Source organism: Aptenodytes forsteri, unplaced genomic scaffold (genome assembly GCF_000699145.1).
Source record: "Aptenodytes forsteri isolate BGI_AS27 unplaced genomic scaffold, ASM69914v1 Scaffold120, whole genome shotgun sequence".
In the NCBI taxonomy this organism is placed as follows: Eukaryota; Metazoa; Chordata; class Aves; order Sphenisciformes; family Spheniscidae; genus Aptenodytes; species Aptenodytes forsteri.
The window spans coordinates 52,801-75,342 of record NW_008795938.1 but is presented as its reverse complement, the minus strand read 5'-3'; the positions used below and the strand labels follow the sequence as shown (position 1 = coordinate 75,342).

The 22,542-nt window shown below is 36.4% G+C and overlaps 1 protein-coding gene across 1 annotated transcript in view; it reads right to left on the bottom strand.

The window, feature by feature from the left end:
* Nucleotides 1–22,542, bottom strand: part of TTC33 (tetratricopeptide repeat domain 33) — a 52,981-nt gene that overhangs the window by 19,432 nt on the left and 11,007 nt on the right. The window contains exon 2 of the mRNA XM_019473640.1: nucleotides 7,572–7,653. Within this exon, the coding sequence (XP_019329185.1) occupies nucleotides 7,572–7,653 (82 nt within the window). The remainder of the gene's footprint in view (nucleotides 1–7,571; nucleotides 7,654–22,542) is intronic.

Sequence of the window (22,542 nt, the reverse complement as noted above, 5' to 3'; positions counted from 1 at the left end):
CACAACTCTCTGGGCCCGGCCGTCCAGCCAGTTTTTGACCCAGTGCAGAGTCCACCTGTCTAAGCCGTGAGCCGTCAGCTTCTCTAGGAGAATGCTGTGGGAGATGGTGTCAAAGGCCTTGCTGAAGTCCAGGTAGACCACATCCAGCCTTTCCCTCATCCACTAGGCGGGTCACCTGGTCATAGAAGGAGATCAGGTTGGTCAAGCAGGACCTGCCTCTCATGAACCCGTGCTGGCTGGGCCTGATCCCCTGGTTGTCCCGCACATGCCTTGTGAGCGCCCTCAAGATGAACCGCTCCATAATCTTCCCCGGCACCGAGGTCAGGCTGACAGGCCTGTAGTTCCCCGGATCCTCCTTCTGGCCCTTCTTGTAGATGGGCGTCACATTGGCAAGCCTCCAGTCGTCTGGGACCTCCCCCGTTAACCAGGAAATTATTATTGTATTATTATATTGTATATAATTTGTATTGTTGTATTGTTCAATTATTCAATAATTGTTCAATTGAACAATTATATTGTATATAATTTGTATTGTTAATATTGTATTATTAACTTCTGTATTATTATACAGAAGTTATTCTGTAGAAAATAGAATAAATAGAACACACCCCCAAGGGCTCCCTCCAGAATAAGCATGTTCTTTGATTTGGTTCAATTCCTTTCAAAAGAGTAAAGTGAACTCCTCTGTGTAGGGAGTGTTTCTTCTTGGGAACTCTATTGTACTTAATACAACAAACTCTTGACCCTCTTTTAATCCTTTATGGACTACTTCAGTACAGTTGAGTCTAAACTGCAAGCCATCATGAGCATCAATCCAGACCTGCATTCAATTACATTACTTCATCAGTAACTTTGTGCAATCTCTTTTGATTCAAGTTACATTCACACCAATTTCAATGTGGTTTTGGTGGAGGGTTTTTTTTTTTTGACAGCAGAGATAATTGTCACCCTCTGCTAGTTACTTCCTGCAAAACATTCAGATTACTAGTAAAAACAGGAATAAGCAAGCATTATTCTAAAAACATCACAAACCATTATAATAGAGTACTCAGACATAACATTTCTTTTTTAAACAGATGTTTACTTTTTAGAGAAACTAATTCAGTTGCATTAGGGTATTTTTCAATGACCAAATAGCATGATGCTTCAGACAGGAACTATGTATCACTTAAAACTCCATTTAAATCCCTCTTCCTCAATGTTTTAGCAGTAACTTAGAGTCTTTAGATGGCCATGCATTCAGAAAAATGCACAAATATAACCTTGTCATTTGAGAGTATGCAGATATTAAGCTTTTACTTATCAAAATTATGCTGGGGAAAACCTTCATAAAAGAGACAATCCTACCAGCAAAATAGGTCTTTAATCCCTTTTGAAAGCAAGCTATGACAGAAAAAGGCTATTTTGCTAGAATCCCCTAAGGGAAAGATGAGGATGTGTGTGTTTGCTTATGAACACCCTTTTAAGAGCTGACACACTAAGATTCTATTCCTTTCCTGTTGCTCTCATTAATTTCTCAGATGAATTTTCTTTTGCAAACTTCATTAGCAGGATAGCACTCAAGTTTCACAGTTAAGTAATCTCACTACATATTTGATTTATTTTCCAATTATAGTGATAACACTTCATTAGAAAACATTCTTAAAACTAATCAAACAATTAGGGAAAAAAATCTTACAAAACAGAAAAAGCATCAAGACTCTCATGAACATATATAATAAAAATGACTAGAGGGAAATGTCTTATAAAGATGTTCAGTAGGTAGATTTTCAGAACTTACTTTATTCCAACATAGACTTACCATTATCACATGCATTAAAACAAAGAACATCCATGTCACTACAATGACTTAGTTTAATAGATCTAGCTTTAAAAAAATATATATGTGACAGATTAGAAGAATTAGAAGAACTCAGTGGCAAAAAACCAATTAAACATAGCAACTGTCATCGGGAGACTGAGCAAGTATTAAAAATCCAGGCAGCAGAATGACCCATCCTGTCCTACCCACAATATTTTGGAAGTGTTATGAATCTGAGTAAGTCCTGGTTTTAGATGAGCTCACTGGCTTGAAGCTGAATCACTATATATAGATACATTCCAAGTCCAGTGAAACTGACCCAATTCCTTCTTCCATCCAGAAACCCATTTCAAAACACTGATGAATAAAATTCTTCCTACCCATAAGCAGTTCACATTTATCCATGCTGTAAAGCAACTACCGTTGCACTACACAGCAATGCTTTTGGCGATGCAGCTTTCTGGAGTTTACATCAATATTTTGATGGTAAACTCTTCTCACTACACCCCAGTTTAAAAAAAAAACAAACAACATTTAATAATAATCAGCAATTATTAGCTGATTTGTTATAACCTAAACTTAGGATTGTGAGTCTGGTCAAGTCTTAGGAATCTTAGCATTTCTTAAGCAGTAAGAGGGATGGGTGGAAGTTGATATTATTTCTTCACTGAGTTCAAGATTAAGAAAACCTTTAGAAGAGGCGAAATGGAATGATTTGAATATGAGTATGATGGGTTTGGCCTATTTAAAAAAAAATAATGAGAGACATATCTGAAACCCCAGTCCTGTTCAATGAATGCAAATTGAGGATGCAGGGTTCTACAGAAACTAGATCCTCAGACAGCTGATGACAAACATCCTTATTAAATGGCGATAAACCTGATTGTTTACATTTGTATTTACTTGTTTCTATAAATATCTATAAACAATTGTATTGTGTACTTTAGGAATCCTGTGATAGTTGCACAGTGTGTTTGACAATGTTATCTGAGATCTGAGGTGGAAGTATCACTGGATGAGCAACGTGAACCAGGTAAATTCTCAGGAGTGGTGTAGAACAGCAGAGTGCCTGATTCCCAAGAGAGTTTGTTATATATATCATAATGTAGTAAGTCCTTTGATATCTCTCTTCATCCAAGAAAGAGTCCCACATGGTCCAGCATACAAACGGTCAGATCCAAATTCAAAGAATTTCTCAAAGCCTGTTCCTCCATCTTTGTAATTCAAAGCAGGAATAAAATAATCTACTCAATGTTTAAGAAACTTAGCCCACAATGAGTTTCAAGCAGTCTTAGTCACTGCATTAGTATAGGTAGTCTTCATACATTCCTTTGAATATACTTACGATACTACTTATCTATTACTAGAATCAACACTAGGCTGTTGTTGTTGGGGTTTTTTTAAAGTGTTTTTTTTTTTTAACAAAAATATAGAAGTGAACTGCTTGCACAAACATTTACTTGCCACTCATTGTTCTTGCAACAGGGGAGCAGTTTAGGCTGTTAATGGAATATCAAGTATATACACTGAAAGATCCTGCATGCAAAGAACAGTGTAAGTGCACCCCTAACCTCTCCACACACTATAATAATCTGTTTTCAAATGGATCAAAGACTAACTGAGAGCAATGGAAAAAAAATCTCATCAACTTTTATGGGTTTTTGAAGCAGTTGAGCAATTCCACAATTCCCATATGTTTTTCTGGAAACACACTTAGTGCAAGTGTCATTGACAGCTGGGAACTTTAAACACTATTTCCGCTCTTCAGAAACACTGAAAGACATTTGTCCTACATCTGTTAAAATACAGATCTTTAAAGAAATTACCATAAATATTTACAGATTCCTACTGTGTCATTAGCATATTTATCTGAGCTGCATATTAAACAACAGGTTATTTAAAATGTTAAGTTTGCTTCTGATAAAGGAAGTACTAAAGAACTGGGAAGCTGCTATATAACCCAACATACGATTATCTTAATAAATGTAACAGGATACACAGGTTTTTAAGCCCATGCAAAACACTCCATCCAATGTTAATTCTCAAAAGAAATTAATTCATGAGGAGACTTCTCCTCACTGAAAGAAAAGTAGTATAGACCATAAAGAATCTTTGCATATCACACAAAGGTATTCTTAACACAAATCACCTCCTCTAGTATGTGACTCACATACCAAGACAGGCAGATTTTCATAGGCCCAGTGCTGGTCAAACCCTTGCTGAAGTTGGTGTACAGTTCTTCCAAATCTGGAGCTACCAAAACTTCCTCATTTATCTCACAATAATAGCTGCAGTATATGTACTGTACCAATTTGCTGGATTGGAATAACACAGTCAGGTCTAAGACAGTATCATTTAAATATTAACTGCAATATTTTTGGAATGAATTACATATTCCTATTTTGGCAAAAATGGATTTTTACAGCTCATCACATTAGTGCCTTTAAAAGTAGAAAGATATCAAATTACACATTATACTAATCAACTTCCAGTAAGCATAAGTCATACTGCAAAAAACATCTGCAATAATTATTTGTGTGTACTAAAGAGATGTTACCAATTTAAAGATTAGAGGTTTTTGTTAAAAAAGTTCAAGAAATAATTTTATAAATGCATATTTTGTACATAAACTTTTCTTGTGTTCTCATTCACAGTATAACAGAAGTGTTATGCAGTATCAGAAAGTGAAACCAAAGAGAAACAGTGCAACTGCCCAGCACTGCTCTCCTCTTCAGGAAAGGAAGCAAAAGCATTGTGGAAGCAGAGGCCTGGGTTCCTTCATTCTTTCAGCTTTCATGACCTTCCAATGGTTTCGTTAGACAGGCAAAGACATTTTACAAGACGAATCAGAGTCACACAGCTGGTTTCTCAGCTCCTCCTGGTCAGCAGGAAAGCCGTGTGCCCTATTCCTCCAACTCATCTTTACCATTTAGCTGAAATACAGGGACTAGGGTGCCCAGTAAGCAACCACCCCTCAGTATCAGGTATTGCAGCTGTAGCACTGATTGAAGGATGTTGTAGTAAGCATCCATTTGCCTAAGTCACTGCATCGTAGTTCGGATGCTGGTAAGCTAACATAATTCCCTGTTCTCCTGTTATTTCCACTGTGAAAATATTTAATTTCAGTATAATTTCAATTAAATAGAGTACTTTTGGAGAGCTAGCTTAATTCCTGCATTCACATAAGATCATAATACAGAACTGTTGCAAGAGAGCTATTCGCTAATTTGTCCCACTAAGCATAACTGTCCTTTTCAACAGCTTTCTCTTGACTTTAAGTCAAATTAGAAATTCTAATTGCAAAATAAAGGCTGTGTTAAGGAGCCAGCATCAGAGCATGTGAACCATTTCTTTCCAGCCTAGAAGAATTCCTACTAGGTGGTCTGTTTTATTCAAAACAGAGTTAAATCTTTGAACTATAGTAAAAAAAAATTGTAGGACAGATACCGTTTTCACATCTTAACAGAATTTCTTTACTAGTGGAGTTAAAAATTAAATGCACAAATGAACAGCCAGATAAGTTAGCAACCTTTACAGCAACTTGGAAAGCTGCTAATTAAGCAGAATTGTATTATTCTGTCTCTTCCAATAGTGCATAATTAAGATTCGGAACTCCTTGGTACATAGCTCTGCAGATGCTAGAAGTTTACACAAGAGCAGAAAGCAACAAGACAAATTTGTTGAAGAAAAGTCTTTCAGGCAATTCTAAACACAGCGAAGACCCAGGGCCAAAGCTTGCCGGAGGCTGGGAAAAGTATCATGGGCCAAGTACTGCCACATGCTTGTACCATTTGCATGACTCCCTCCCAGTCATCCACTGTTGGAAGTTGTCAGGATACTAGGCTAGACAGATGTTCCATTTAAGCTAGCATTGATGTAAAGGCATGCAAATACAAGTAAATACTCAATGGAGGTTTACATGTTTAAGATGTTTTGTTACCACAGAACTCTAGAAGTACATAGGAGTCAAGCACCTAAATCATATAGGAGATCTGTAAATGATAATATGCTATCTAAATAATACATAGATCTGATCCTAAGCATGCCCAAGTTCAGAGAAAGCACCACTGCAGAATTTCCACAAGGTTTGAACAACATGCATGAAGAGATTTTCTTTTTCCCCCCTAAAAAGATATATGCCTCCTGTTCAGAAGGTATGAAGAAACAATTGACTACAAATCTAGCCTGGTGAGAAAATGAGGGGAACAAATGCCCGCTTTTCAGCATCATGTAGGATATAGAATGAGAGAATTGCACTAGAAAAATTCAGCGATTTAAAGTAAAAACAATTACTGCATCTTATTACCAACACCATTCAAATTAACGAACCAAGTCAGAAATGAACCCTTCATACACACTCCTCCCCAAATTTTTCCTAACACAGTCTATCTAGATCATTTATATATGTATGATATGTTGACAAAGCAATCCAACAATACACTTCTCCCAAAATAATTCAGGAAAAAAACCTTTAAAGCCATAAAGTATTTCTCAAACCAAATGCAAAACCAAGTAAGATCTAAACCTTCTGCAGCTATATAAAACAAAAGCCTCCTTCAGCATTACTGTATTGAAATAAGCTTATGATTATTCAGTTAATTATTTTGCAGAATCAAAAACTTTCTTCACTTTACAGACAACATGACTGTGAGGAGGAGATGGGATAGCATCCAGGAAAAAAAAAGAGCAGTCACCGCACCTTGGAAAATAGCCAGCTTTGCTTCTTGGGTTTTGTTGGGACTTTTGGGGGGTTTTTTTGGGGTGTGGGGGTGTTTTGTTTTGTTTTTTATACAAGAAAAGAATTACATTAACAACAAGGTTTTAAAACTAAACAATATAGCAAGCTTCCTAAAAGTTACATAACACATTCACTGAAGTACCATGATTTTACTTTCTCTTTTCCTTTCTCCTAACTTTAACAATGTATTTTTCAGCCACAGTTTGAGTAGCTACCTTCCTAAAAGTAATTTTTTTCCATTCTGATCTGTCCAGCTGGTTGAAAGAAGCCATACATTTCTTGTTCTCATCCTCAATCCAAATTAAAATAATTTTTGCAGAATAGCATTTTTATTTAATACAGAAAAAAAAATGTGGTTTTGTACCTTTACATATAGATGGAGACAAAAGCTTCCCAATCCAAACAAAATAATGGATCCTAGCGCTTTTGCCATCTAAGCCATGCAAAGACACACTGAAATTACAAGCTGATCTCATAACTTTAGTGAGGTGTTGATGACTGTAAGCGCCTTTTTCCTCAAAACAGCTTTAAAATAAAGGCTTAAATGAATTGACGTCATAAATATACTGTTTAATGCTCTTTTCCTAGACTAGTTTATCTATGTAATACTTAACATGAAAACACACTGGAGCATATATTTTGCATACAGTATCCCTGTTTAATGTTGACAGTGTTAAGCCAACTCTTTAGAAAGCACAAGCAGATTTTTAATGGTCAAATTTGCTAATCTACCACAGTAAGGCTCTCCCTGCTCCTCCCAATGTGATTTTTAAATATTTCAGTTGCTTTTTCCACATTGTAACTTCCTAATTCATGTCCTAACAAAGATGTTGTTTACTGTCATCATTTGGGATAACAGCATTATTTTAATTCCTGTTAAAAGATACCCTGTTGTGTTGGGAAAAATGAAAAACCTAAAGTTGTGCTGTGGTTTATGTGCACAACAACTACACAGTGTTGCACGGTATCTGTTCACAAGCACAATGTTTTATTTTTTAATTTCTAAACTGATAAAGAATTGTCATGCTTTACCTGCGATTTCATCTCATAAAGCGTAGCATCCTCTGGAGTTAATTGAAGTGCTTCATCCCACTTGTGAATAGCCTCTCGGTACCTGCAGTTAAAACAATATTACAGTCTCACTATATTTAAAGACATTAGATATTTCTATTTATATCCTGACATTGTCCTAAAAGTGCCATGGCATCTCATTAGTATTAATGATTTTTCTAACCACTTCCCTTTAAAACATGCTGACCTGTTTTCAGGAACTGGCTATTTGTTCTTCTGACCAAATGGACGCTAAGTACTACTGTACAACTGGCCTCAAGTGAATTTACAAGTCAACATAGGAAACGTATGGCAAAGCAATGGCTTAAAACTAGAAATCTTGAACTGAGTCCAATTCCCCTCATTGCCAAAATCATCCTTGGTCAGGCATAAAGAAACATAATCTGAACCCAACATGCCTTGCTACAGTCATCATTTAAAATTTCTTTTCAGCATAAGAAGGCTGAAACATAGGAGTTGCCCTCCTGCACTTCTGTACCGTAAGCTACTAAAGACATCTGAGTAACTTTGGTATATAAATATAAGAAGGAAATTGAAAGTAAACAGCTATACTGAAATCACTCAACTTTGGGAAGTTATAGCGTAGCTTCATAATATGTTGCCCTTGCCTAGAAAACTGAAGAAAACAGAAGAGTTGACCAAAACCAATAAAAAGTAGGCCTTTGCCTTGAACAAAGAGGTAAAACTTGTTCAAATGCATACCAGGGTTTTGAACCATGTATAAGAAGGAAATTGAAAGTAAACAGCTATACTGAAATCACTCAACTTTGGGAAGTTATAGCGTAGCTTCATAATATGTTGCCCTTGCCTAGAAAACTGAAGAAAACAGAAGAGTTGACCAAAACCAATAAAAAGTAGGCCTTTGCCTTGAACAAAGAGGTAAAACTTGTTCAAATGCATACTAGGGTTTTGAACCATACTGAAGAACTGTAACAGCATAATAAGATGCAGTTACAGGGGTGCAGTCTTTCAGGCCTAAGGGTGGCCTCAGATTAACATTAACGAGTCTGTGGAGCGCCGTAAGTTCTCTGAATCTGTTTCAAAATCCACCTTTGTTATGGAACTGCGTAGGAACTCCTATATTTATATTAATTTCACTGCAAAATGAAAACAGTTACTCTTGATAGATACATACACTGCAATTTTAATATAGTAGAGAAAACTAAAGTAATTTTCACACACACTTCACATGGAAACAGTTTTTATCTTCCCCTACTCCCCATTCTTCCTTCTCTTTCCCTTCCCCATTTTTCAGTCTTCCAGCTTGTTTTATGCCTCCAGGTTTTCCAGAGAAGTCGCATGAAGACTTCAGAAAGTTCTGAACTGATGGGGAATAGAAGAATAGATTGGAAAAGCAATGCAAACTCTCATTATGATTCAGGTATTATTAGTTTGTAAATGACACTGATAAGTATGTTTAGCACTCAAACATCAAAGGATGTTTCAATAAATTTTCACATTTCTTCAAAGTTTAGCCACCAGATGTGCATTTGTTATGTCAGTTCATTCCCCATCAGCAGGTGTTCACACTAAAGGAAATATCACCACATTTTCTATGTATGTCAGTAGAAACCTTAAGCTGTCATTTAGTTAGCAAGAACTACTTTTTGAGTAGAAGATTATAGTTTTGTTCAAGACCTAGCACAGACATAGCACAATAAAAACCTACACAAGTAAGGGAAGTCCTCAGCTCAGTTAGGTGGTGTCCTGGCCCTGCAGCAAGTTGCAATATTGTGAGTGTAGCAAAAAAGTTTAGAAACAGGCAATTCTGAAAAACAGAGCGAGCACAGTAACAACATCAGTAACCGGAAAGGAAGGGACAACACTGGCATTCTGGAAATAGAAAGATGTAAAGTAACAGCTGCATTTCAAGAATCTCAATTTTTACTTCTGTGGAGGGGACATTACTGCTCAAAGTGTCAATCTGAATGGGATAAAAACTCATAGCAAGAACGTGCTACCTCTGAAGGGCACACCAAATACAGGCAAATATTCCCCCAAATCCTGTTGGGTTTTGCTGCCAATTCGTCAATAGTCTGCCAACAGAATAAAGATGGGCAAGGGAAAAGAGGTTGTCCATTCACAGAAATGCTGTGCTATGTGCGTTCTGTGTATGAACAGTAAGTTACTCAACTCCACCCGTAAGCCTCAGAAAGCGTGATCCAATAGAAGGGGTGACAAAATGCCGGAATTGCTTCCCAGGACTGAGAACACAACAGAAGAGGGCTGCAGAAGGAACATTTGTCTGCAGGTACATGCTGAACCGCCTGCTCAAAAGACTGATTGCTGACTACTAGTTTACAGTGTGGACATATCCACACTGCTTTGAAACATCAATCTTTGCAGTGCATGTATTTCCTTAAGAAGAAAGTCTGATAAAACATGACTGTTCTATTCTTTCACAAATTCTCAGGAAAAAAGATGTTTCCATTGCTGTTCCAGGAAAAAATATAAAGATAGTCTTTTAGTCAAAGAATTTTCTACCTCATTCTTTTGAGGGAAAAGATTATATACTGTATTAAATATCAAACACCCTACTGAAAAAGTAGCCTGAGGATATAAGATACAGTTGCAAAGTCAGTGTTCCAGTAAATGTTTTATGAAAACCATAAACCTTGGCTGAAATAAGAAGTGAGCTAACACAGGGGTAGTGTCGTAATATCAATAATTAAAAAATAGATCATTTTACTGTCTCTCAGTATCTTTTTGAGCTGAACTGTACAGGACTTTTATCATTATAAGGAGGGAGAAGTAATTTTGAAAAGTAAAACTTCAGTAGAAATATGCTATCTGCTTTGGGTTTAATTAACACAAATTTAATGAGCATTCCATTTGCTATTCCCATTTCTTTTTCTTAAGAAGTAAACAAGCTTACACACAGTTGAGTGACTAGCCAGTAACAAGTGTGTATGCATCAGCTGAGCTGCAAAAACTACCATGACATAGCTGGCAAAAGTGAAGTAGCAAATTTTAGCTTAATGATGTTCCACTGAGGTCCACCTGAACTTCTTCACATATGCCTGATATGGAAAGAGAGCACACATGTTCAGAACACATACTATGGCACAGTTGATGCACAGTAACATGCATTTGAATCTTATATCCCTTCAGAAAAAGGGATATGAAACCTAGCACTTCAAAAATTCAAACAACTTGTATCAAAAATAATATCTCAGAAACAAGAATGAGACTCAAAAATTGCAGATCCATCCACTGGTGATGCTATAAACCTCCTTCAGAAACCTCTGACATTTATTAAAGTGGAGATTAATCTCAAGCAACAGTTGGCTGGGGGCCTACTGACTAGAAAGCAGCTTTGCAGATAAAAGAGCTGAGGGTCCTGGGACACAAGAAGTTCAGTATGAGCCAGCAATGTGCCCTTGCGGCAAAGAAGCCCAACAGCATCCTGGGCTACCTTATCACACCAGCAGACAGAGAGGTGATCTACCTCAGCTCTGGTGAGACCACATCTGGAGTGCTGGGTCCAGTTCTGGGCTGCCCAGTATGACAGAGACATGGACATACTGGATTGAGTCCAGCAATGGGCCACAAAGGAGATTAAGGGCTTGGAGCATCTGTCATATCAGGAGAGGCTGAGAGAGATAGGACTATGCAGCCTGGAGAAGGGAAGGCTCAAGGGGGATCTTATCAAAGTGTAAAAATACCTGATTTGGAAGGGGAGCAGGGAGTCAAGAAGATGCAACCAGACTCTTCTCAGTCATGCCCAGTGACAGGACAAGAAGCAATAGGCACAAATTGAAGCACAGGAAATTGTGTTTAAACATATCTCCATCATTGGAGATACCCAAAACCCAAGTGGACAATGTCCTGAGCAACTTGCTGTAGTTGACCTTGCTTTGAGCAGGAGATGAAGTAGAAAATCTCCTAGAGGCCCTTAGGATTATATGATACTAAGACATCAGCAACCTCAGTGATATATGATTTAAGAAGAAATATGATTATCTCTTGGCTAAATGAAAACAAATTTTAAGCAAAATATAATCTTACAATCTTACAACAAATACACTCATGAATTTTTAAATTTGGATGTCTGGGATTACTATAAAAACTTATCTAATATAGCAGTAAATAAGTCACAGAATATTGATAATGGGCATATCTTGATTTTATAGAATATTAAATTAGTATTTCCAGCAAAAGTAAAACCCTAATCTGTATATAAATTGTAACTAAGCATCTAGCAACTCCAGTAATATAAAGCATTTTTAAGAAAAGACTATCATATTTTGAACTATTTAATTACTATTTATGTGAGTATAAAGATACAGTATACTTAATTTTGTCTACCCACAGTGATTTCAGTAAAATAGCACACCCCACTACAAAAAAATTATAAAATTATAACTAGAACTTAATTATCATTTTCTCTTCTTTATTGCAATGCCATAAAAAGGAATAAGTTATTGAGAACTAGATACATCTGGGAAGGCTTCAGTGTAGAAGATTTGATGGATCTTGCCAATTTTTCTGTAACAGCATATGAAAACCCATAGCTCCCCTGAAGTATTACAACTGCTCTCTTCAGACATGCTGCTGACCATCTGGGAGCTATACACACTTGGCACGTTTTACTACAAGCTTGCTAAACTTTTGAAACAAACATCTCATGCTTACACTTCACTTTCTCAACACCACTTCTGGGAAAACAGGATCTCTTGAACTCTTAAACAAAATGATTAAAACAAATTCACATTTCCATAAAAAATATTTAATTGGAGGCTTCTGGGTAAAAAAAAAAAACCAAACCCTGTTCAAGTTACATAAAGATCTGGTTTTGAATCATACATACATATATAATGCTAAAAACCACCACTGCAGATCATGCAGGATCTAGAGTCCTGGAGCTTTACTCCAACAGGCTTGCCACAGTTGATGCTTCAGGAACAGATTGAGACAGAGCATGCTCAGAGTGACCCTGAAAATATCTAAAGATATACTGAAGAGATGAGATGGTATCAAATTCAGTCAAAATGAGACAGGCCTACAGGAGAGAGGCAGATCACAGGAGTACAGTGTCAGGAGAAGGGATGAGGCAATGCAACTCCTGGGAATTCTTAGAGACTTGGAGAGACACTCCTACAATCTGATGTTACAGGACGATGAGGAAAAATATGGTTAGACAGAGCTAAGGAAGGGGAGAGGAAAACAACATTTTAAAAAGAATATGACTAATTGTCAAATACTCATATCATATCATAGAGGATGACTGTGAATGGTCTGTGGCCACCAGAAACACCAGCTATAACAATTTTAATCTAGTGTAGGGTCAAATTCAGACTTTGGTGGAAGCTAGAGAAAATGAACACCAGTCAGTAATTATACAGAGTACATAAAAAGGAAAGAGAAATGAAAAGCAAAGCAGAAACTCATTACAGGAATAGACCTCCCTTTTTAAGTGGGATATGATGCAGGGCTGGACTGTGGGAGAAAAGATTCAAAGAACAGGTGAAGGAGTAAACTAAAATGAATAAAGGAGAATGAACCTAACATGGCTTTTTTGTGTTTAACAACTTCAGAATCCTGCAACCCAGCTAGGTTTTTACAGTAAAATATTCCTCTGATGGGGGTGGGGAAGGAGGTGTGTGGCACTTTATAGAAGCATCTAGAGAAGAACAGCATGCAGAACAGGCGAAAAGAAATTGTTTGCTTAAGTGTGCAAAGAAAATCCTTGTCCATAGTTAGGGCCATGCAGCACGTTTAACCTCACTGGTAACCTTCACAAGATTGGTAGGTCTTTAAACATATGAAGTACAATAGTAAATGTTCTTTTGAAGTCTTAGCAACTCCACAATTTTTATTTTTTTTTTATTGCAGACAATTCTGACACTATTGATGAATCTTCATTACTGCAGCTCAAAAGCATAGCTATTTTATGGTAAATAAAGTGTCATACGTTACTTCTGATTATGGAGGGAGAAAGTTAAAACCAACTGCTTTACTATCTACTAAAACTTCCAATAAAACATTTTAATTTAAACAGGCTGATTTAGGTATGGCCACACTAATGACCACACATGAAGTGGTGCATGACAATTCTTCAACAGCACCTGACCATATACATGTTTTTGCCCCACAGTAAAGGAGAGATAAACACAAACAAACTTGCTGTAACTGCCCTTCGAGTAGGTAAACTATACTGAATTTACCATGGGGTAAAACAGCATGCACATAGCTAATGCACATAATTTCAAAGCGTAAGTATTCATCAGAATTACTATTCTTGCACATATTTAGACCCCTCAATATTAGGTCGTTGACACCTGGACACTAGTAGTGCATATAGTGAAAACAAGTTGGATTTATACAGCAGAATCTTTTCCCATACAGCAAATACAAAGTTCTGTTACAAGTAAATCAGTTGAATATACCACAAAATTAAATAGCTACACAAATATTTCAAAGAGACAGAACTTACACAGAGCAACAGATGGGAAATACCATTTTATCACATACCAAAAGCAATTACCACCTATCATCATGCTAACTACAAGATAAGGTTTTTAACAAGTTCCACTCACCATTTTCCTAATTTTTATTTCAGCCACACATGTAAATATGGACACTTTTTAATCATTGCACCTATTAGGCAAATACCATTTTGAAACTACCTTTGTCAAAGAAAAGGTATGAAATCCAACACTGGAGAAAGATGATCTCGTAACTAATACCCAGAAGTGAAAGCCACAAAATCAGGATTCCAGTACTGTCTCTGACAGCGACATCCTCTCTCATGTGGGAATAACATTTAATTTCCTCATATACAATATGAAAAGGTAATCTCAAAAAATGACTCACTACTACTTCACAATTATTTTATTGAGACCCAGGAATGGAATATACTGCAGTAAATAATTTTAACGACAAGTGACAGGAGTTAATGCAACAGAGTACTAGATAACAATGGGGCACGAACAGTGCCTACGCTTGACAATCTGCCATAAGATGTCTTTCACAAATACATTTTATATTGAATTGTGAGCTGAGTGCCCTGCTGCCTTTGACTTATTTTATACCCTCCTTTACGATCTGGTGAATCACCAATTCATGGTCCACCCCACTTAGATGCTGCACTTGCACTTATCTGTAAGGAGACAAGAAAATTTGCAACACAAATGCAACAGTTCTGTCTGCTAATCAGTTCTCTTGCTGCTAACTGAACGACCACTTTAGTTCCTGTGCCTTGTACACTGGTGCTAACAGTATGTGCAATTTCAGGGCTTTGTCCTCAAGGAGGGCTTTGGAAAGTGTGTATGTGCATATGCTTGTGTTTACTCGTCAAACATGAAAATCATTACTTCAGCTCTGACTAATATACAATTATACAGTTGATTGACAAGCACTGGTTGAAGCAAGACCAAAGCACATATTTTTCTTTAAAAAAAAAATCTTTATATTCAGGAAAAATCCAAACAAGTTGCATGATACTAAACAAAACCTTAGTTAAACATGGCAATCACATGCAAAATTCTAGAAACTGAGTGGTCTACAGTTTTATTTCTGGCCTTGCTGCAGAATATCCCTGAACCTGGCACTGCTATTTCATATTTTTTCCCTGAAAATATGAATTTGATATAAAACCTATATGATATAACAGAGGAATTTACTTACCTGCAATAAGATTACATCATGAAGACTGTCAGAAGCTCAAAGAAATACACTGCTGATCACAAATACTTCCTTATCTTTGCAAATGATCCTACAAAAATGCTCAAAAGAGTCAAAATAACTGCAATTTTATTTGACAAGTTCAGGCTAATTTTAATTATTTGTGGTAGTGTTGAGAACTTTGTAGTGCAATTTTTTAGTGAGAATGGTTAATAGCACAAGTTCTCTCTACAAGCTGTTAACTTAGACACCAGGTTATTATTCAGAGTGGAGATAAGAGAATTGGAAGAATTTATTATGCTTCCTTCAATTAAGTGGTGGTTTTGCTGGTTTAGTTTTGTCATGAAAACCACAAGACCCTACTGTCTCTGACTGCATACCTGATTAACTACAGAAATATTAACAGAAAGACTGCAGTGAGAAATATTTAGATTTTTACTATGCAAAAGTTAAAAACTACAGTATAGATAAATGTTTGACCTTAAGGAGGAGTCAAAAGAAATAAGGTATTTCTACCTGTATTCTATTAACATAAAACTGTCAAGTAATTATAAAACAGAACATAAAGAAGTGTGTAAAAATACACCATGAAAGATCTTAATTCACCAGGCAGTATGCAATAGGAAGGTTGAGATTGGACATGAGGAAAAATTTCTTTACTGATAGAGTGGTTAACATTGGAACAGGCTGCCCAGGGAAGTGGTTGAGTCCCCATCCCTGGAAGTATTTAAAGACGTGTAGATGATGTGCTTAGGGACATGGTTTAGTGGGCATGGTGGTGTTGGGTTCACGGTTGGACTCGATGATCTTAGAGGTCTTTTCCAACCTTAATGATTCTATGAATATTTGAGAACTTCTTTACAGGCAAACCTTTTACCTGTATTTCTCCAGTATCTATAGTTCCAAGCTATATAACATACCTGTTTGTCTTAAACCCATACTAGAACAATCCTTTTTCTATTTAAAAAGGCAGTGCTAACAACAAGAGTTGTTGATACAGAGGAAATAACGGTTATATTCACATATACTGTAAGTCATATTAGAGTGCTTAAGAATAGAAATTGTCAAGACCTTCCACACCACTGAGAAATAGTCTCACACAAGAGAACATTTAGTATGTCATACAACTACTGTGTTCATTTAAGAGCATTAGAGAGAACAAATATAAATTATATACATACAACTAAAAAAAACCTTCCATTCTCAAATGCTTTCAACATTAGTGTCAGATAAGACGACAACTGGTCAAACATGAAACACCTGAGGAATCCTCTACAGGGTCTAGAAGCTGCTTTGCAATAATCTATAAACACGTGGAGTACTTTGTTAAATCCCAGCCTCGTAATTTAACATAACAAAATAGGGTATTGACGGTCATTTTATGGGTGAGAGTCCTGTAGAAAGCCAAAATAAACAGCGACAAATAGGAGCAGAACTGAGGTTTACACATGGAAATTGAAATCAAGAACAGGAATACAAGTTTTATTACTCCTGAACCTGCCATTTCATTATTTAAGCAGTAAGAACAGACTGTAGTAACTTTACAAGTTTCAGAAGAGAAGCAATAGTTTCAATAAAATCAGTTCACTATTTTAGTATCCTAAACAAAAGCTGCAAAGTAATATAAATCAAGTATCAGATATTGCAATAGATATAATCGTTTAAGTATCCAGAGAGAAGGAATGTGTTTTTATTTCTGAAACGAAGTTTTAAATACAAAGCTTTAGTTCCTCAAAATAGTTTAAACTGTAGTTCCTCTGAAAGCAGCAGGAAGAAAAATGTAGAAGAAAAACTGTTATACTGCATTTGAAGCAATTTTGAGGTCATATTCCGGTCTTGAGAATTATTTGTTCAGATAGCCTTTAGAAACATAGTAGTAGAACTAGAAAGATGGGTACCATCTGTTTTCTTCTTAGTTGAGTAGGCACTTAATCCTTTTAACCTTTTAATTATTTGTCCACAGAGGGCTGACAGCTCTGCCTCTCTTACCTCATGTTATGATCCTACTGGTTCTCAGAAATCAGTCATAGAAACTAGGGCAAGAAGTCAGAAGTTGTCAACAACACCAAAAAAAAGCACCAAAAAAAGTTTCTGGGGTAAACCAGCAATACCAGTATTTCTCTACCTTTCTCAAAATGACTTACTGCCAAAATATGATGCTCAAGGGTAGGGTATTAACAGGGCAAAACATTTTGGGAGAGATGATACACAAAAAGCAATAGTCTGCTCACATTCTATTCTGAGCAGTTACATTTCGTCTAGTTGACGTGCTCTTGTTATCTGTACTAAATAATGTAATTTCCCTTCATTTTCTTTCCATCTATTACTTATGGCCTCTTTACGTTTGCTGATCTTGACATCACAGAGTAACAATGACAGAAGTTACATACAAAAACAGAGAGAAGGAGATAAAGACAGAGGAAATAGGTAATTCTCTATGGCATTTTGAGACTTAAAGGGCAATTTTAATTTATTTTTCATTAAAGTACCAATAAGTTAAGTAGGCAAGTACCCTATAAACCTCCCCACAGCTGAAATGATTAGGAAGTATTGACGTAAAACTATAAAGTACCAATGCAAATACTAGTCAGCAAAAACCATCAAGTCTCCTGAAATAAGTGAAATAAAGATGTGTAATAAACAGTGTGATCTACCTACAAGGACATAATATACACATATACAGATTGTATAGACGTCACCATCCAGAACTAAAGGAATGTATCTATCAGACACTTCTAAATCCCACGATGACCAACATGCAAACCATACACATAAAAGGGGCAAGAAGAGCGGGAACTCTCACTACCAGCACTGCAGACAAGGAGTGGTGGTCTCAGTGTCACTAGGCAAAAGTGTTCTGTAAAGGGACAGATGAGGCAAGCTCAAGTTTGCGCTCCATTTTCCGTGACAGAGCTAGTTAGTCACTTTCAATGCTGTTACATTTCTACTGATAAGCAACCTTACAAGAATCAATGGATTCAGACTGATGATTTTTGTTGGCAGTGTTATTTTGCATACACATAATAGTGCCTGTCAAAAGAGAGTAACAGCAAGAACTGTTTGAACTACCTCCTTCAATTTTTCCCACAGTACAGCATGAGATGCAAAATAAAACATTAAAGATTCAACAGAAGATTAATATTTCAGATGGTTTTATCTACATTAATTACTGGATAGGAATACTTAAGCCATTCAGTCCACAGTATCCTATGCTTCTGAATCCTAACTTCTAAAATTAATTCTTCCTTTTTGTCTTATTTTATGACTCAGATCCTATGCTCTACCTAGCAGGGAATATCTACAAAGAATATTTTGAGTTCTGGAAGGACTCCCTTTCCATTAAACTACCCACAGGTTTACAGCACACTTTCAGAAAAGTAAACAGGACAACAGACTAGTTTGTTGCAATAATGTACACAGCTGTAATGCATCTGTGAACTGGAAGATCCCTTCTTCTGGAGAAAAAAAAGGGAAGCAATGAAAGCTTGATAGCTTCAGTGCTGCATCTGGAGAAAGGATCCATGTCTCAATTAACTATAAAAATACGTCCTTCAATGTAAATTCCTTATTACCTTCTCCCTTTAAACATTAGGTTGATTCCACTGATTAGATAAACATAATTAAGTCTGACTTGCAAAAGCCTTATTATCTCATGACAAATCCTTTTCCTGGATTTAACGAAAGCTACCATCCACGAACTCCAAGAGAGTCAATGAATTTCCTTTAGACTGTGAAATACACTCACCTTGGTGGTTTTTTCCCAGTTTTGCTCAATATTTAAAATTTCCCTCTCTCAATCTCAATTTATTATCAGAATGTGATGATCAAAACTAAGCAACTTGGGCATCCTCACAATCAGTTAAAATATATTCAAAAACTATACATTACCCAGAAAAAAAAGCCAGGTTAAAGATTTCTCCCATACTTATGCAATGCTCCATGTAATAGTTGTTTATACTAGTAATTTACATAAAACTTCCCTAGGTTTTATGACAGCAATTTATTCTGTAAATTAATTAGGACATTTTAATATTTGTGATTCTAATTTTAGTATTCATTTCCTTCATTCTGTATGTCAACAACACTTCTAAAATTTTTTCCAGTATTGCTTGGAATTCCTTTCTCACTTTGAATCCCACAAAAAAAATCAGCCACTAAAGTAAGTAATTTCTGAAACCTTGTTCATTCAATTCTACTCACAATACGTAAGTATTGGAATTCTGCCACATTTCTGAAAAGCAAATACAAATGTCTTAATATAAAGTTGTAGAGTCACTCTAAGTGAGTTTTCAAAAGTCATTCTGCACTCTCCTTATCTCAGTCTACTTCCTTGCCTCTGCTTTGCACCAGTATAAAGGTTTTGCTTCTTAAATCAAGTCAACAGTCTAACCCAGGTTATGACCTGTCCAAACATTAGGTTTTTTAAAAACACCACGCAGCTCCCCAGTGTAATTCTCCATTTGGCTACACAAACACAAAGAAGACAGCTTTATTTAGGCAGCAATGACACTGCTATATTGTAAAGGTTTCACATGATAGCTAAACTTTAACATCTCAAGTATATGTTTGGATGCTGGAGAAGTTCACAGTCCTTACTTTACTAAACAAGACAACTGTTGTGATAGTGATGAAACTGAATGCATTATAAAAAAAATGGCATCTTTAGCAAATAGCTTCCTACCACCTTCATACTGAGAGCTCTACAAACAGATTTTTCAATCTGGCAGTGAAAGAAAGATGGTCTAGCAAGGGCTGACTAAAACAAAATTTATTTTCTATATTGGAAAATTTTTATTTCAGTCTCAACATGTGATCCTACGCCCCAGAATGCTTTATACAAACCTTGTCTTTATTAAGCCCCTATTTAAGTCCTTTTTGAAGTCTCAATAAATATTAATCAAATTCAGATCAGAAACACTCTTTGAAGACTGAAAGTTGAAATACTACACTGAACCACAGTTCTATTTTAGAACATGCAATACTTCAAGTAATATGTGCAGGAAAATAAGTTATGTGTGAGCAATACCAGGGAAAGTTAACCTTCTGACAAACAGAAGAGTTTCACTGACAGACTAGATGAAAGACAATTAGAAACATCTATGTCAACATCCAAATCCACTGAGGGTGAATTTATTATCATCACAAGAGCCAATTGTCAGGAAGATAAAAGCTTGTATTAAAGCTTCCAGACCCATACAGCTTCCTACAGAGAACCCTAGGCTGCAGAACTCCTTTCAGTAAGTTTATGCTGTGTAACATATTTAACAGGTGTCTTCCATTTTTAACAGTAAAACAGGATTGTGGAGCCAACTGAATACAAGCCATTATTCATCGCCAACACCTCTTATCCAAAGAACTGAGTTTAAAAAAATTCTACAGCTATGAACTGCATTTTGTCTTAACTGTCATTTCTTAATTTTTGCAGAAGACAAAAAGCTTAAGCCACGGTCTACTACATTAGATTTCTATTACCAGCTGACAGGCCGAAGACAAAAAAACCAATGTTTTTTAAGATTTGCCATTTAGTTGCTAGAGCCAGTAAAACTCCAGAGACTGGCATGAAAACATGTCCAATACACACTAAGAATGGCAGCCTGTAAAAATCACCAGTTTGAACTGGCTTCAAAATAGCAAACTTCAGTTATTCATGAAAACAAAATTTCTATGATTGTTTTTCAGAAAGTAAGAAAGAGGGGAGGGATGCATTATCTCTGTCACTATATGGTATTAGTGTAGCCGGCACCAGAGAGGCAGAGAGGTATGGTCCTTTGTCTAAAACCTTTGACTTAACAGTATTTAAACACCGTATTAGAAAATTGAGCATGATATTATAAATACTGTGATTCTTCTCTTGAGATTGGGATGGATGCACCGGTCACCCAAATGATTGTAGGAAAAATGTACAATGTCTATCACCTATCTCATATGTCACACAGTTTACCAGAAGTACTTGGTAATATATGTTAATAATTTTGTCGTGTTATGACTCTCTCTGCACCTACCCCCCATACAAAAAGCATACTTCAGTTATGTACTGCTAAAATTAGAGAATATAACTGCTCTGCATATAACACATTAGCAAAGTCCCTTACAAGCTAAGTAAGAGTAATTTGTTCAAGGTCCAGTGATAAGTGAGAGAAGAATTAGACTCATTCTGAAGGAGACGAACATTTTAAAAAGTGTAAAAACTGAAATGTCTGTCCTGAAAGTGAAAATACATTCACAGACAACCACACCAAATCATAAGTGCAATACAGTAACAATAACACACAGGCAACAACTAGACAACAATACCACATAAATGAAAGAACTTGTCTCCACTTCCCCTGCTGTTTGGCCACTTATTCTAATAACCATTGTCCTGCCTATTTTGGCAAAAGCATTTGTGAACCAGATCAGTGCTAGAAACCTGAAAGAGGCTATTTTTCAGCTGGGCTTCTTCTCCAGTCCAGTGACAAACTGGTACTCCGAGTTGGCTCCCCCCAGGGTAAAACAAAAAAATGGGACCATTGCAAAGGGGTGGAAATGAGCGAGCAGGAGAGTTGGATCACATTGACCCTGACTGAAGTCAGCTTAACCAGTGATGAAACTGCAACCTTTGACTAGATACTTCACTTGTAAACAACCAAAGCTAGGTAGCATGTATACCACCCCTTGCTTTCAATTAACTCAGCCCAACTGCCTACAAAATGACTAAATAGTTAACTCCCATGTAAATAAATGAACAGGACAAAAAGCAGTAGAGAAAGTCAAGATCCACAATAAGTTATTTTTTTATTAATTTGATGACCACATGTTAGTGTACAAGACCCTACAGGTAATTTTTCTTGTGCTAGTACATTATATTGTGAAGTCAACTCTTAAAACAATTAGCAGTCCTATCACATCAAATACTTCCACAAAGAAAAAAGAGAATGTACCACTTGATTTTCCCCACCCGCTATTTGAACTAACCCTTCAAAAGACCTGATGGAACAAGATGTTGTTCCTAAAGAGTTTTTATTCTGAGCCTTTACTGCCAAGCGTCCTTTCCAGTTTAAGGATACTTTCACCATATGCAGCAAGATGGGGAAGGATGCCATTTAGGGAACTAGAAAACAAGTTGACATACATTTAGAAACCAAGATCCTTGTAATAAAACACATTGCTGTACCCTACTTCTTTAGAAAACTCCTGAAACAAATGCTCATAGGCAATTATGATCTCTTAAATTCAGTATATTTTAATTTTAGAAGATATGGACAACAGGTACACATCCCAAGTGACAAGCAATAGGACAAGAGGAAACAGCCTCAATTGCACCAGA